General features: G+C 35.6%; 1 protein-coding gene and 1 non-coding gene across 4 annotated transcripts in view; one reads left to right on the top strand and one right to left on the bottom strand.

The window, feature by feature from the left end:
* Positions 1-173: 173 nt before the first annotated feature.
* TRNAL-CAG lies at positions 174-256 on the bottom strand. The gene has a single exon. It is a non-coding gene; the product is annotated as a tRNA-Leu (tRNA).
* An 819-nt stretch (positions 257-1,075) lies between these two features.
* The window catches only part of LOC100644228 (hexokinase type 2), a 37,529-nt gene continuing 25,905 nt past the window's right edge, over positions 1,076-12,699 (top strand). The window contains exon 1 of one of the 3 annotated variants that reach the window (XM_003401362.4): positions 1,076-1,307. In XM_003401362.4, coding sequence (XP_003401410.1) covers positions 1,251-1,307 — 57 coding nt within the window. In that variant the 5' untranslated portion in view covers positions 1,076-1,250. Of the gene's footprint in view, positions 1,308-3,490; positions 3,868-12,699 lie in introns of those variants that run through there. The other 2 variants (XM_003401363.4, XM_048412360.1) reach the window with 2 other exon arrangements.

Here is a 12,699-nt window from a genome sequence, read left to right as displayed (position 1 = left end):
TAATGAAATTAGGAAATTAAAAAACACCACATTGAGAAACAAAATTATTAACAACTATTCAGATAGTGTAATTTTTTAATTGATTTTATTTTGTTTGAAAAATAAGTAAAAATAAATCTTTTTTGTCGAATTTGATAACATTTAATAGCGAATGTAGGTGTATAAAAGATAATTGTCAGAAGTGGGATTCGAACCCACGCCCACAGAGTGGACTGCGACCTGAACGCAGCGCCTTAGACCGCTCGGCCATCCTGACATTTTTGATTAACTAATTTTAAAATAAAATTTTAAACAGTGATAATAATTGTTAAAAATAATCGTCATATAAAAATGAAAAATTGACCGATCAAGAACAGTAAATTTATTCGAAGTACTTTTCTCTTATCACGTTTGTATTTTTATGTCATCAAATATATTTTTTAAAGACGTGATAATTAATGGCGAGACAGGAAACTTTCATGAAATAAACGTTTATAACTCGAATCTATTTTGATTATATCTTATGTCTGAATATTTAAATATAAACCGCCACAACGTTATGCCCTGGCTTTCTTATAAAACTTTATGAATGAATGATTATCTCTATTTTTAAAAATCTTTGGATCTATCTTTTAGTCATTAAGTCGATTAAGTAAGCAAGAAACACAAAATCAACTTTGATTACTATTACAACGGAGTTGATTATAAAATTATAAAAGAATGATATCTTTATGAATCGAAAAGAACGTGTAATTCATATTTGTAAAATTTTGTCTTGCCTTACTAATCGCAAAATTCTTAATCCATCTCTTTTAATAGTGCAAATAATTAACATTCTATCGTTCTATCGTTTATCTAACAATTTCTCGTATCATATACACAAACCGAAAGAAATTCCCTTAGTAAATAATTACGATTTAAAGAGCAAAGGGGCATTCGCTGCCCGTCGAAGTATCGGCGCTCGCTCGCGCGTCCCGCCTCTCCCAAAATACACCCGGTTCGCACGCGAGTCGCTTGTATTTCTAGACGCGATGTAGATTTCGATGTAGGGCTCGTGGATCGCGTGATGTAAGTCTTTAGTGATCTCTAAAGAGGCGTCGAGATTGCCTCTCTGTTGACTCGGGCTCTCTCTCTGTTCTCTGTGCTTTTCTTCGACTCATTCTCTTCGAATTTTCAAAGAGGAGGAAACAATTTCTTCTTCTCTCGTCCCATTGTCATTGTGATCGTCGTCGTCGTCGTCGTCGTCGTCGTTGACTTAGTGACGCCGGATCATGACGGAGAATAAACCGGGTGACCTTAACTGGAGTCAAGAGCAGATCGATCAGAAGGTGAGTTGATTTTGTTCGTCCATCCTGGTTTGTGACCTTGAATTTCTTCCATCGTTGCGTAAGTGGCCCAATACTGCTATTGCGAAAAAGCTCGCTAATTGTACGAGTCGACCGGTAACTTGAACCACCATGGAAAATAAATCGAGGGAATGGGACTTGTTAATCTCTTGGAAGAAGCGAGATGAGTTAATTCTCTGTAACCGGAATTTTGCTTCTTTATGAGCAAACGATATAGATTACGGTCGTATCGTTCTGTAAATATAAAATATGAATAAATACTGATAATTATCTTTTATTTAAATTTTTGCAGGAAAGAATGTATTAGGGTCAGAAGAAGATTAGCTTTTATTTCTTAATTCTATTCTCGTTTCGGATAAATTTCATTTAGATAAAGTTGTTTAATACAAAAAATTCGACGATAACGAACATTTGTACGATATTGAGAAAATTCGAGCAAATTTGTTTTAAGCGGTTAGGTAATAGCGATTGTTTCAAATTTGACGACATAAATATAAATGTGAGTATCAAGTATAAATAAATGCATGTGGGCTCATATGCAGGTTCGAAAGGGTTAAGAAAACCTTCGTTTTCCGTAAAATAGGACGCGGTGACGATTCAATAATTGATCACGATGCCGAGAATGCCCACGTTTGGAGGCTATCGATTACGAAACAATCGTGTTTTCGCGTCCCTTTTGGCGACCGCGATTATAATATAATTATAATCCATTTGCAAACTAGAAATCATCAAAAACTTCCCTTTCGTCCTAATGAAGAAAAATATCTAACTACGAATTCTTCTCTAAAATTAAATAAAAATAAAAAATCTCGTCGGTAGACAAAATTTCCAACTACGATTCCTTTTCTTAAGAAGAGCAGAAATCACAGCTGAATATCATTCGTCATAATGCATTTGGGATCTAAAGTCATCATCCCTAATTCACCGGTAGGTAGACTGACGTAATTGGAGACGAGTTCATTGAAAACGATCGCGGCGAGGATGCGGGTCAGTAAGCCGAGATGAAAATTGGCGATGTATCACGCGTGCTCTGTATCGTACATTCTCTAAAAATCACATTCTTAATGATTGCACTAGCGGTGTCACATGTGGTGGCCATCAGGGCCTTCGAAATCGATCATCCGCAATTCTTATGACCTCGTGCCACCGTGTCGAAGAACTCCGTTATTTATTCTTTTCTTCTTATACCGTCATCGTCTGCCGTGTATCTATATGTAACGACGCGACATTTAGAAACACTTATGCCTACTCTATACCTTATACTCTATTTTCTTCCATCGGATTTTTCCATAACGACTTTATTTCTTTGCATTTGAAATGAACATAGAATATATTCATAGACGTATATTTGATTATCTGGTTGGATCTGAAATATTATGACTTTTTTGTTTTAAGAAGATTTAGTGGAAAATTTTGTAGGAATATTCTACGAAAATCATATCTCCGGATAAAAGTATTTTTATAAAATAATCGTGCGTAGCCCCTTATGAATGTCGATCTACCAACCCTCGGTAGTCAATTTTTCCCATCGATCTACGCAACAATTAATCTTCTTCTTAAGCACCTTACAAACCTAAGCATCGATCAGAACATATCCTCGACTCTTTCGGCGCTACCCGATTCGTTACTGTAATCATGTCCGAACAGAATTTCTAATTTCATCGGTAGACTTATAATCGATGCATTAATTTATCAGAAAGTAAGATTTATGAGAAAATTCATCGTAATTATTTTTCATTATATAGCAAAGTCTAATCCTTTTCATAGATAAACTGAAGAAAAATTCACCAGTTAGGTATTTGATCAGAGAAATCTATTCAGATCGCGATATCTATACAATAATTTCAAATTTTCCAAAGAAACTTTGCAATACGAATTCTACGAAAATAAAAATTTCCATCATCTTCGTTGGTAGAATTGAAGAAATTTGCGTGTCGAGGCATTAATCGCAGAAACACAAGGAAATCGTATCATTCTTGCAACGACATAAAACTCGGTGAATAAAATTCAGGGCGAGAATCCGGTATAACGATGACTGTTATTGATCGCTCATCCCCCGCTGAAACGTTCGAATTTCGGATGGCGATGCGCCTTGACCGTGGAAAACTTCCGCTCACGCGCAATGGAGTCCGCACGCGGCCGCCTTTCTTCGCGGACGAAAGAGCCTGGACTACGGCGTTGATACGTTATCTGACGCGTTTTCCGATTCTATCCATGTGCCGCGAGACAAGGATCGGCCAACAATCAGTCAAACGTAGCTTGCGTCAAGAGGAACAGGTGTCCAACGAGTTTCATCTTGATCGATAAAACCGGATCAGTGGGTCAAGGCTGTTGACATGAAGACGAAAAACAGGTCGCTGTTCAGCAGGATATGCAAGTGCTACGGCAGGAAGTCGGAGTCGCGCGCGCGAGTACACCAGACCGAGGACGAGTCGACCGCGGTACCGAAACTGTCCGACGAGGTAACCATTTCTCGTGTTCCGGGATCTGCAGATTTTGAATAACGTGAATTATGTTGTGCAAACGTACGCGGACTAAATATGTACGTATCTGGATTTTCTTCAGCTTTGATATTTTATTAGTAACTAGGGTAGCACTCGAAACATCGAGACCTCTAACGTAACGTTGGCTTCTGATCGATACATCTGCTGAATATTAGGAATTGAAATAAAAAGTTAAATTAGCAAGACCGAAAGTGAAAATGCAGGTGCGCTTATATCGTTTCACCCTTTGTTCTTTTATTGGAGACGAATCGGGGCAATTACGATATTCAATACCGTACGTTTTTTCTTTGATCGAGGATATAAGGTCTGTTTAAATCAGAAATTGCAATGTTAAGTGTGCAAGTTAACTGCGTGTCTTTGTTTCATTTATGTTCGATTATTAATTATTTATACAAGTAGAGAGGGTGCTGCGCAGCTCAGTGTGCAAACTTTGCCAGTGTGTCCAACAAGTAAAAACAGGATAAAAATGTCATGTAACGAAAAGTGCATAAATGTTTGATTAAAACGTTGTAACAAAAGTACGAAAGCTAGATATGCTTATACGTATTTACGTTTCGAAACGCCATCCGCTTTTATCAATACGAAGCTGATATCGCTGTGCCGTCGAATTTATCGTAAACCGAATTTTATGGCGATTTCGTCGCGTTTCTTTTTCGCGCAATCTCGTCTGTTGAATGACAAGAAGAAAAATGAAAGGAAAGACCGTAGCGTACATTTGCCATCGTACACGAAAACAATAAACGTATGTACGACGTATGCATCAATATATCTCATGAATGTTACGTATCCTGTCTTATATTAGACTAAACTACGAAAAAGAATATTGACGTACACATCGCATTTCATATTTTTCTCATAACTTTTTAACGGCGCATTTATGGACTCTTCGCCACATGACATTTTAATCCTACTTTTACCCAGCCAGGACACACTGGCATAGTTTATACGCTAAAGTGCAGGACATCCTGTCCATCTAATTTTCTATAATGTTTTAGTAATTTGAGAAAGAGTTACGTAGATCAAATACAATTATATTACGACGATGTAGCGTGGTTCTTGTTTAGAATTAATTTACGATGCACTGTATCGAGTATCGCGTCGTGCCAAAACTTCGCGTCGTAATAGGGGAAGAAGTAGTGCGGTGAACCTTGAAACTCTTTATTTAAACAAAATCACATTGGCAGCGGAATCGTAGTGCAATAGTTCTACATTGTCGTTACGTAGTTCAAATCTGATTTATTCTCGTCACAGATAGAGATTTAAGAAGTTCCATGTCAAGTATTGTATTGATATCGACAGTTCATCTATAGACGACAATCTCTCTTTTATTTCAAACGTAAAAGTGATAAGCAATAATCGCTGCTTAAATCGAGATCCTTGCAATTGAAAAGGTGTTGAAGTACTTTAACTAGAGTTTCAATCTGATTAATTTAATCTATATATGTGATATATTTTCGTGATTTCCTTAATCTACATTAATATCGTCAGGGAAATTGATCTCATTTAGAAATTTTTACATCTCTGATTCGATATCTTCTCTCAAGTAAAATGTCTTCAGCTGCGAAATAGAATAAAACAGCTTCAGCGTATTATTAACGCTAATAAACGATCTTTTTCAAGTTCCAACGCATCTATCAACATGTTTGTCCTGAATTTTACAGACTGCGCGATATTAATTAAACTTTGTCCAGAAAAGATAAAGGTCTATAATCAGCACAATCTGAATAAAGTTCGATTAAAAATAACGCAATCCTCCTAATATTCTTATCGCGTCTCGAATAACAAAACGGAAAATTTAGAATTTGACGCTATTATCGTCTGATTATCATCTTTAGAATTCCTCGCTTTCGAATAAAGTTGATTTTATGATATCGCGTCGTTAGGTAAAAACTGGCAAAGCTTCTACTTTCTTTAAAATATAAAATCGTGATTTTAGACTAGACATTGGTATTCGTGTAGTTCTTATCGATCTCGACGAACTTCAGTTTCTTTCGAAAGTGTTGTTTTATTAAAAATGTCCAATTACAATCATTGGTAAATCGATCGAATTTCTTTCGATACGTTATGGAGCACGGATACGTTCCGGGGGAGAATTTGGTAAACTACAAGATCTTGATTCGAGAAATATTTTTGGGGCGAAAAGTCGATGAGAAAAGATTGATATTACTGTGGGTTTTCAGCCAGTAACCGTGGTCGTTCGCAGACCATGTTGCAAGCAGCACAACGAAGAGGAAATGTGCGTGCCAGCGATCTCTAAAAAGGCAATTAAGTAATTTCAATCCTTCTTTGCAATCAATTTCCAATCTTCGACGTGTTTTTATACTTGCGATTCTATTTTAATTGCTTCGTTGAAATCAAACAAACAAACAAAAATTGAAAAGAGATAGAGACGACGAAAGGTATTAGCGGAGAAATTTTATTTTCGTTCGATTAACGATAGATCAATTTTTTCAGAGACGTAAAATCTGATAGATCAAAGACACTGATTTTGAGGACTTTCATTACTCTGACCTTTTCATCTGTACCTTCTCGATATTACGATCTGAACTTTCTCGCAACTTCATGGCGCTATGATTACGGCGCTTCGTATCTATCTTTCAATATAAAAATTTTTTATTGATTTTCGTGTCAATTTTGCTCAAGATGATTTTCACGCGGAAAGTTTCTTAGTTATTCTCTTCCACTGCAAAGGAAAATGGCCTGCACTCGTACAACATGCGTTTTGCAAGACACAACACTCAAATCTGTGAGTCGCTATGGAAAGCTTCATATTTTTTAAAATAGCTAGAGTTAATTTCATCCGAACGTGCTAGCTTTCAAACATAAGCTAATTCTCTTTCAGATTTGAAAGATTTATCGATACTGTTTAATTTTATAAATTCGATTTTAATTTCCTCTATGTGCCCTCTTCTAACGGAATACACAGTTTTATTTACAAACTAATCCTTTTTAAATCTTCAAGACTGTTTTGACATTATTTAAAAACACACTTGTTTATTATCAGACAAGGTCTATAATTTATACGATAGCGAACACAGTGTCAACGACTATGGCAGGATATGCAAATAACTCGGTACGTGACACTGGAAAATGGAGGATCGAATGTTACATAAGCATCGAAATGGTAATGTGGTGGTACGGTTTAGCAAATTATCGGAGGTTTCATAGAAAAAAAAGGAGATTCGAAGGAGGAAGAAAGAAACCGGCAGAAATAGAAAAAGAAACGAGAATTTTACTGTAACAGCGAGTTCGTTATCGCAAAAATAAGACCTTCCTGTTCGACGCCAATAATTAGCATTAGGAAGATAAGAGTAATTCTATCGTGTCTGGTAAGCAGATTAGAAATTCTATGGTATCAATTATTCTAAGCAAGTACGGTTCATTTTTATGTAACGGAAGATTCTATTTAATTTATTCATTCGTTGCGAATTTAATGGCAAAGTGGTGAAGCATATGACGCATGCGATATCTTATTTTTCTGAAAATAATCTTCTGCAAGTAGTTCGTTGTTTGTTATTTAGAGTTAGAATAATAAATCTATGGAACGAAACGAAAACAAATTATTTAATGTACTGTTTGGACTGCATACATATAAATCATTTTCCAATACTAGCACAAAGCATATCGTTCTTTTATCTTTTAGGAACGCAATTAATTTTTAAATTTAACTCAGACTAAACTAAAACTGAACTAGTTTTTTTAAACATAAAATATCGTTTTAATCTCATTTTTATTGTTTCGAAGGAACGTCGTTAACAGTGAGTGTAATTTCTCAAACAGCTAAATTTCAAGGATTAATTGCTCAAACGAAGGTCGAATTGATTTACTCCATTCACATTTTCTAGATCACGGAACACGTGAATGCCTAATGTTAGTCTTACGATTCAGTAAAAGATACTAATCTTTCGTTTAATTTACGATCCAAGTTTCATTATTTTCGTATTTCCATTCTCACGTTCTTTCATACGCGACAATAAAATATCCCGATAATTGCTAGTTCGAAAGAGCGACTTACACAACTATTCATCAATATTTTACGAAAAGAGAACATGCTTATTGCGATACATCGCTATTAAGGAAATGACGATAGAAGTGTGATCTCCTCGCCCATTTCGATGTTCTTAAAATATATTGTCAATGTCATCGCTTTGAATAACTTTTCCCTGTACAAATAATATTTTCCTATATAACTTCCTCCCAGATAGCAATCCCATTAACTTCTTCCCACTAACAATTTCCTAGATAAATAATTATGCGCAGTAGTACACGATGATACGACGAACTGAATATTTAAATTATGATCGATGATATTCCATTTGTTACGAATAGACGAAAACATTACCACGAACAATTTTGGTATTCCCTGTGTACTACTGGGAAAATTTCCTCGTAAAAAATAAATTCATCGCTGCTTGATCTAATAGCCTAATCCATGAAACCTTGTATCGCGAATCATTTATATTAATTCTCTTTCTTAATTTAATCGTAAGATTAGACAATTTTCCTCTTGCGAGAGAGAATTGCTCGGTTATGCGAAATTTCTCATTAGCTACGTGTTTTTATATTTTTTATTGTACATTCGTGGTTTTAAAAATTCCACGCTATCGGAAAGTCGTCAGATATCCGAGGGAGTAACTTTACAACCATCATTCATCGTTATATACTTATTTTATTGGTGCCATAATTCCACATAGAGATAGCGCGCAATATAGATCAAAGTAGATTTAAAGAGAAGAGCCGTTAATCTTAGCGACTTGTTTTGAAACTTATAGCAGTCGTAAATTAATTTTCGTGCCTGTAGATATATTTTTTACGAAGCAAAAAGATGAATATGTGAATGATCGAAGTACCACGGTTGTGTTTCCTTTTGACACTGTAGTTTCGTAAATAGTGTTAAAGATATCCACGTATCGAGGGTTCAACGCTCTTTCGGTATTTAAGAATTTCACCAAGAGAAATGACGAATGGATTTCACGTCCAACTTTCGATTAAGCATTCACTTGCAAACGCAATTTTCACTGCCGCGTTTTATGTATTTTTGAAGACTCATACGTATTTAATACCAAGGTTTGGTCGATCAAAACGTCGTTGTTTTATTTAAATTTTTATTCTACGTACCGATTGGTTATATATAATATATTCTCAATGTTATCATTTTAAACAACTTTTCCTTATACGTATATAGGGTGGTCGGTTTTAGTTTTCCAGTTATAAGCAAAAGCATGTTTGCTTTCATATGTGTACTGCTGTTCTATTGTACAGTTGAGAAGTGTGTTTTACGCTAACCAAATATGCTTGTAATAAGTATATTTGAACGAATTTATCTGAGTATTTTCCTTTCATTATCAACGTCACTGAATTTAAATCACTCATTTATACCGCTATCCTATCAGTAGCCGAAACCTATCCACTCCTTTTTATTTGGAATTCCGTGAGCGGAATATTCGTTATTTTTTCCATTCCTTACGCGTCACTATGACATACTTTTCAGTATAGCTCGAATATTAAAGCCGACTAGACTACGTATGGCAACCGAACATACTTTTGCGTGTAACTCGAAAATTAAAATCAACCACCCTATATATGTATAAGAAAAAGTTGTTCACAATGATGTCCTTGACAAGATATTTCAAGGCCATCGAAATCGACGAGGTGGCAACTATCCGGCAACTCGACCACACCTCTTAATTGCATTGAATTTTGATAAGTCATCCAACAACCTCTACACAACTTTTAATACGTTTTAATCGGAATATCTTTGGGAATAGCATTCAATTGGCTGCTGCGTATGTCTGGTCGAAAAATCTAGTAATTCTAAATAGTTGCGTACGCGCGAGGAGACGTCAAAGACAAAGCAACGATGTTTAACCAACATGGAACAGGATTGACGCGCTGTTGCATAATGACGACACAAAACGATACTCGTGTGCAACGCGATACTCGATCCATGTAATACGTCGGCCAGGTTTACGTTTTAGTCGCAACGTTTTTAAAATGCATAGCATTTTACTTCGATCTTCTCCTTCTTCTACTCGATTTCACGAAACTGATAAAACCCAAAATAGAAGCGAGGAAAGCTAATTAAGAAAAAAGAAAAAAAGAAATAGCAAACCATTCCGAAACCTAAATTTGGTTTCGGAAAAATGAATTGCGACGAAAAGGATAGAGGAATTGTTTCGAGTTAACGAAGTTCGATAATCGGAGATTTAGACCGAGGAATAACGAATTATGTTAATCATGTTCGTTTATTATGATCGATGGTTTCCAGTTTATTGGACTTTGATTGACCACGATGACGTTCCATCGGAAAATGTGTTTCGATTGCGTAATTCCTAAGCAGATTGGTTGTTATCTCTTTCTCTGCTGCTTGAAGAATGCCGCATTGGAAATTACGGAATGTACGCGCGGGTTGCACTCGCAAATATCTGTTTTACGATCGTTATTGTGTCAGCAGGTTTGTCCTACCGTTTGGTTTTTAAAAGTACGCGCGATTATAAATAAATGTTATCAAACTCGTTTAGAACGCGTGCCTAGGAATTTACGTAGATTTAGATCGAGGTACTCGGAATTTACATAGACATAGACAGTAGACACTTGTTTATCTCTGTGCCAGTTTAGTTTATATATTGGAAAGAATCAATTGATCCCATTATACGACGCGCCATCTCAACGTCTGCTAGACGAGTGAGTCATCGCTGATGATTCATTTTTCAAAACTAAACTAAAACCATACAGATAGACGGTAGACGTTTACGCAATTTCACGTTTATATCGACGTAATCGAACAGCGCTCGTAGAAAACACTGTAAGCGGTAGAATTGAAAAATTTCGATGTTTTATTGGAAAATGATCTGCATACCGATAAGAATGCTGTGATATAGAATTTAAAGGCCATTTTCCTTTCCAAATATTATTAACAATGCCAAAAGATGATGTCACGATGTTGCCCCTATAGAGAACAAAATACAAGCATGAACAAACATTAGTTGATTGTTTTCTGGCTTTTGTCTATGCCATGAATGAATGGAACATCGAGCTTTCTTTACAACTAACAGGTGGCACGTGCAGGCTTTTCTACGGATATACTTTCGTTTTTCATGGATTTGCACTATATCGATACATAAATTTTCTCTTCATACTGAAAAACTTGTCTCTTGGCACTTACGGTGGTGTTTTCTATAAGCAGTATTCAATTAACAAAATACACCTTATTATTAAACATTATACTGGGTGGCCTAATTTGCACGTTTTATATATTCTTGTTCTATTATGTTCGTTCTCCAGGTTTTTACGCTTTCAAACTTCCTATAAATATATAAATATGCACGGTCGATTTATAACGATAAATAAAATAAGATTATCCCTGTATCCATAACTCTAATTTCAATTATTAGTAAATATTAATACAATTTATTATTAAAAAGTATTATGACGAATACTTTCACAAATGATCGCCTAACTAACCGATGCGCAAATTAAATCGCCATGGTCGAGCTACGTTTAAACGTTGCGATCTTCTATTTAAATCTCCGATCGGTATTGTTACGGATCGGTTCCATCTAGAAAGCGTCAGACGACATTGAATAATGTTTATTCTTACTATGATTCCGAGATGCAACTTAAGCAGGGGCAACTTGACTCTCGTTAACCCTCTGCAGGCGATAAACGATACGGATATGTACTGTGCAGCAATTTTAACGATAATTTGAAGATTATTATACATAGAATATTATTATGAAAGGAATAGATCGAGCAAAGGCGGGAACACGCAATAAATGTGATTTAGATAATATTGGGAATTAGAAAAGGAATTGTTGATAAAATCGTAATCATTGTTACGATAAAATTTAAAAGGCCATGTTAAAAATAAAAATCGTTATTGGCATCGTTGTCGCCTCGTGGCGTAAACAACGTTCCATTAAAATTAATCCTCTCGTTTTTGTTACGGCTTATTAGGGATTAATTCAGTGATTCTAGAGACGTGATCAGGAAATATGTATCAAAGCTATTTACGTTGGACTACTTTGAGGCACTTTATACCATATCGGTATATTATTACAAAAGAAAGCTATAACGCTATAACGTTATTATATAATACAGCGTATTATAGTTCTTTATGCCGCATTTGCGCATATAGGTCGTTAATCTAATGATTAATGATCTTAATGTTTAAAAAAATAACCCAATAATTCACCATAAAATTACAAGATAAATCCTCCTTTAATAACGCAACAAGTCTCATATGTAATGAAGATTCTGCCAATTTATTCGCATTCGATGATACATCGGACGGACACGCATTGAATCTAATTAAATTCATTGAACTCGTCAGCTGCACGTCGAACGTCGCATACTTAAGAAACACGCATGCGTTGAGTGTCGTTTATTGAATGAATACATTGGATCGCGAACGTTTCAGTTGTACGTCAAACGAATCGTTAGAAACACGAGCTACGGACGACGGTCTGTTCGAACGTCATCTGGATCAGAGACGTGGAACTGGAAATTTTTAATTACTACATCTAATTGTCCGTTTCAGTAAGTCGTAGGAGAAGAATTCCTCCGCAATTACACACAGATCGTAGACTGCGAACGTACATGCATTTATGGGAAATTGTAATGGTGTAAGATCGTACAGGATCAGAATGCGCGTAGCGCTCAGAGATAAATAAAATAAAATGTATTCATATCACGGAATTATGTAAGAAATGGAACTTCGAATAATTGGTTATTACAGGGGAATAAGTCCCAAGGGGTAAAACAATTCGAGATTTCTTGGAACTTTGAGAACCAAAGATTCATTTATCCGTAAATATTTCTCGAGATTTCCAAGAATGTCAAGTATCAAAATATGTCCGAAGAGATTCGCC

Source organism: Bombus terrestris, chromosome 15 (assembly GCF_910591885.1).
Source record: "Bombus terrestris chromosome 15, iyBomTerr1.2, whole genome shotgun sequence".
In the NCBI taxonomy this organism is placed as follows: Eukaryota; Metazoa; Arthropoda; class Insecta; order Hymenoptera; family Apidae; genus Bombus; species Bombus terrestris.
The sequence above is the reverse complement of the archived record's forward strand: the minus strand, read 5'-3'. Positions and strand labels throughout refer to the sequence as shown.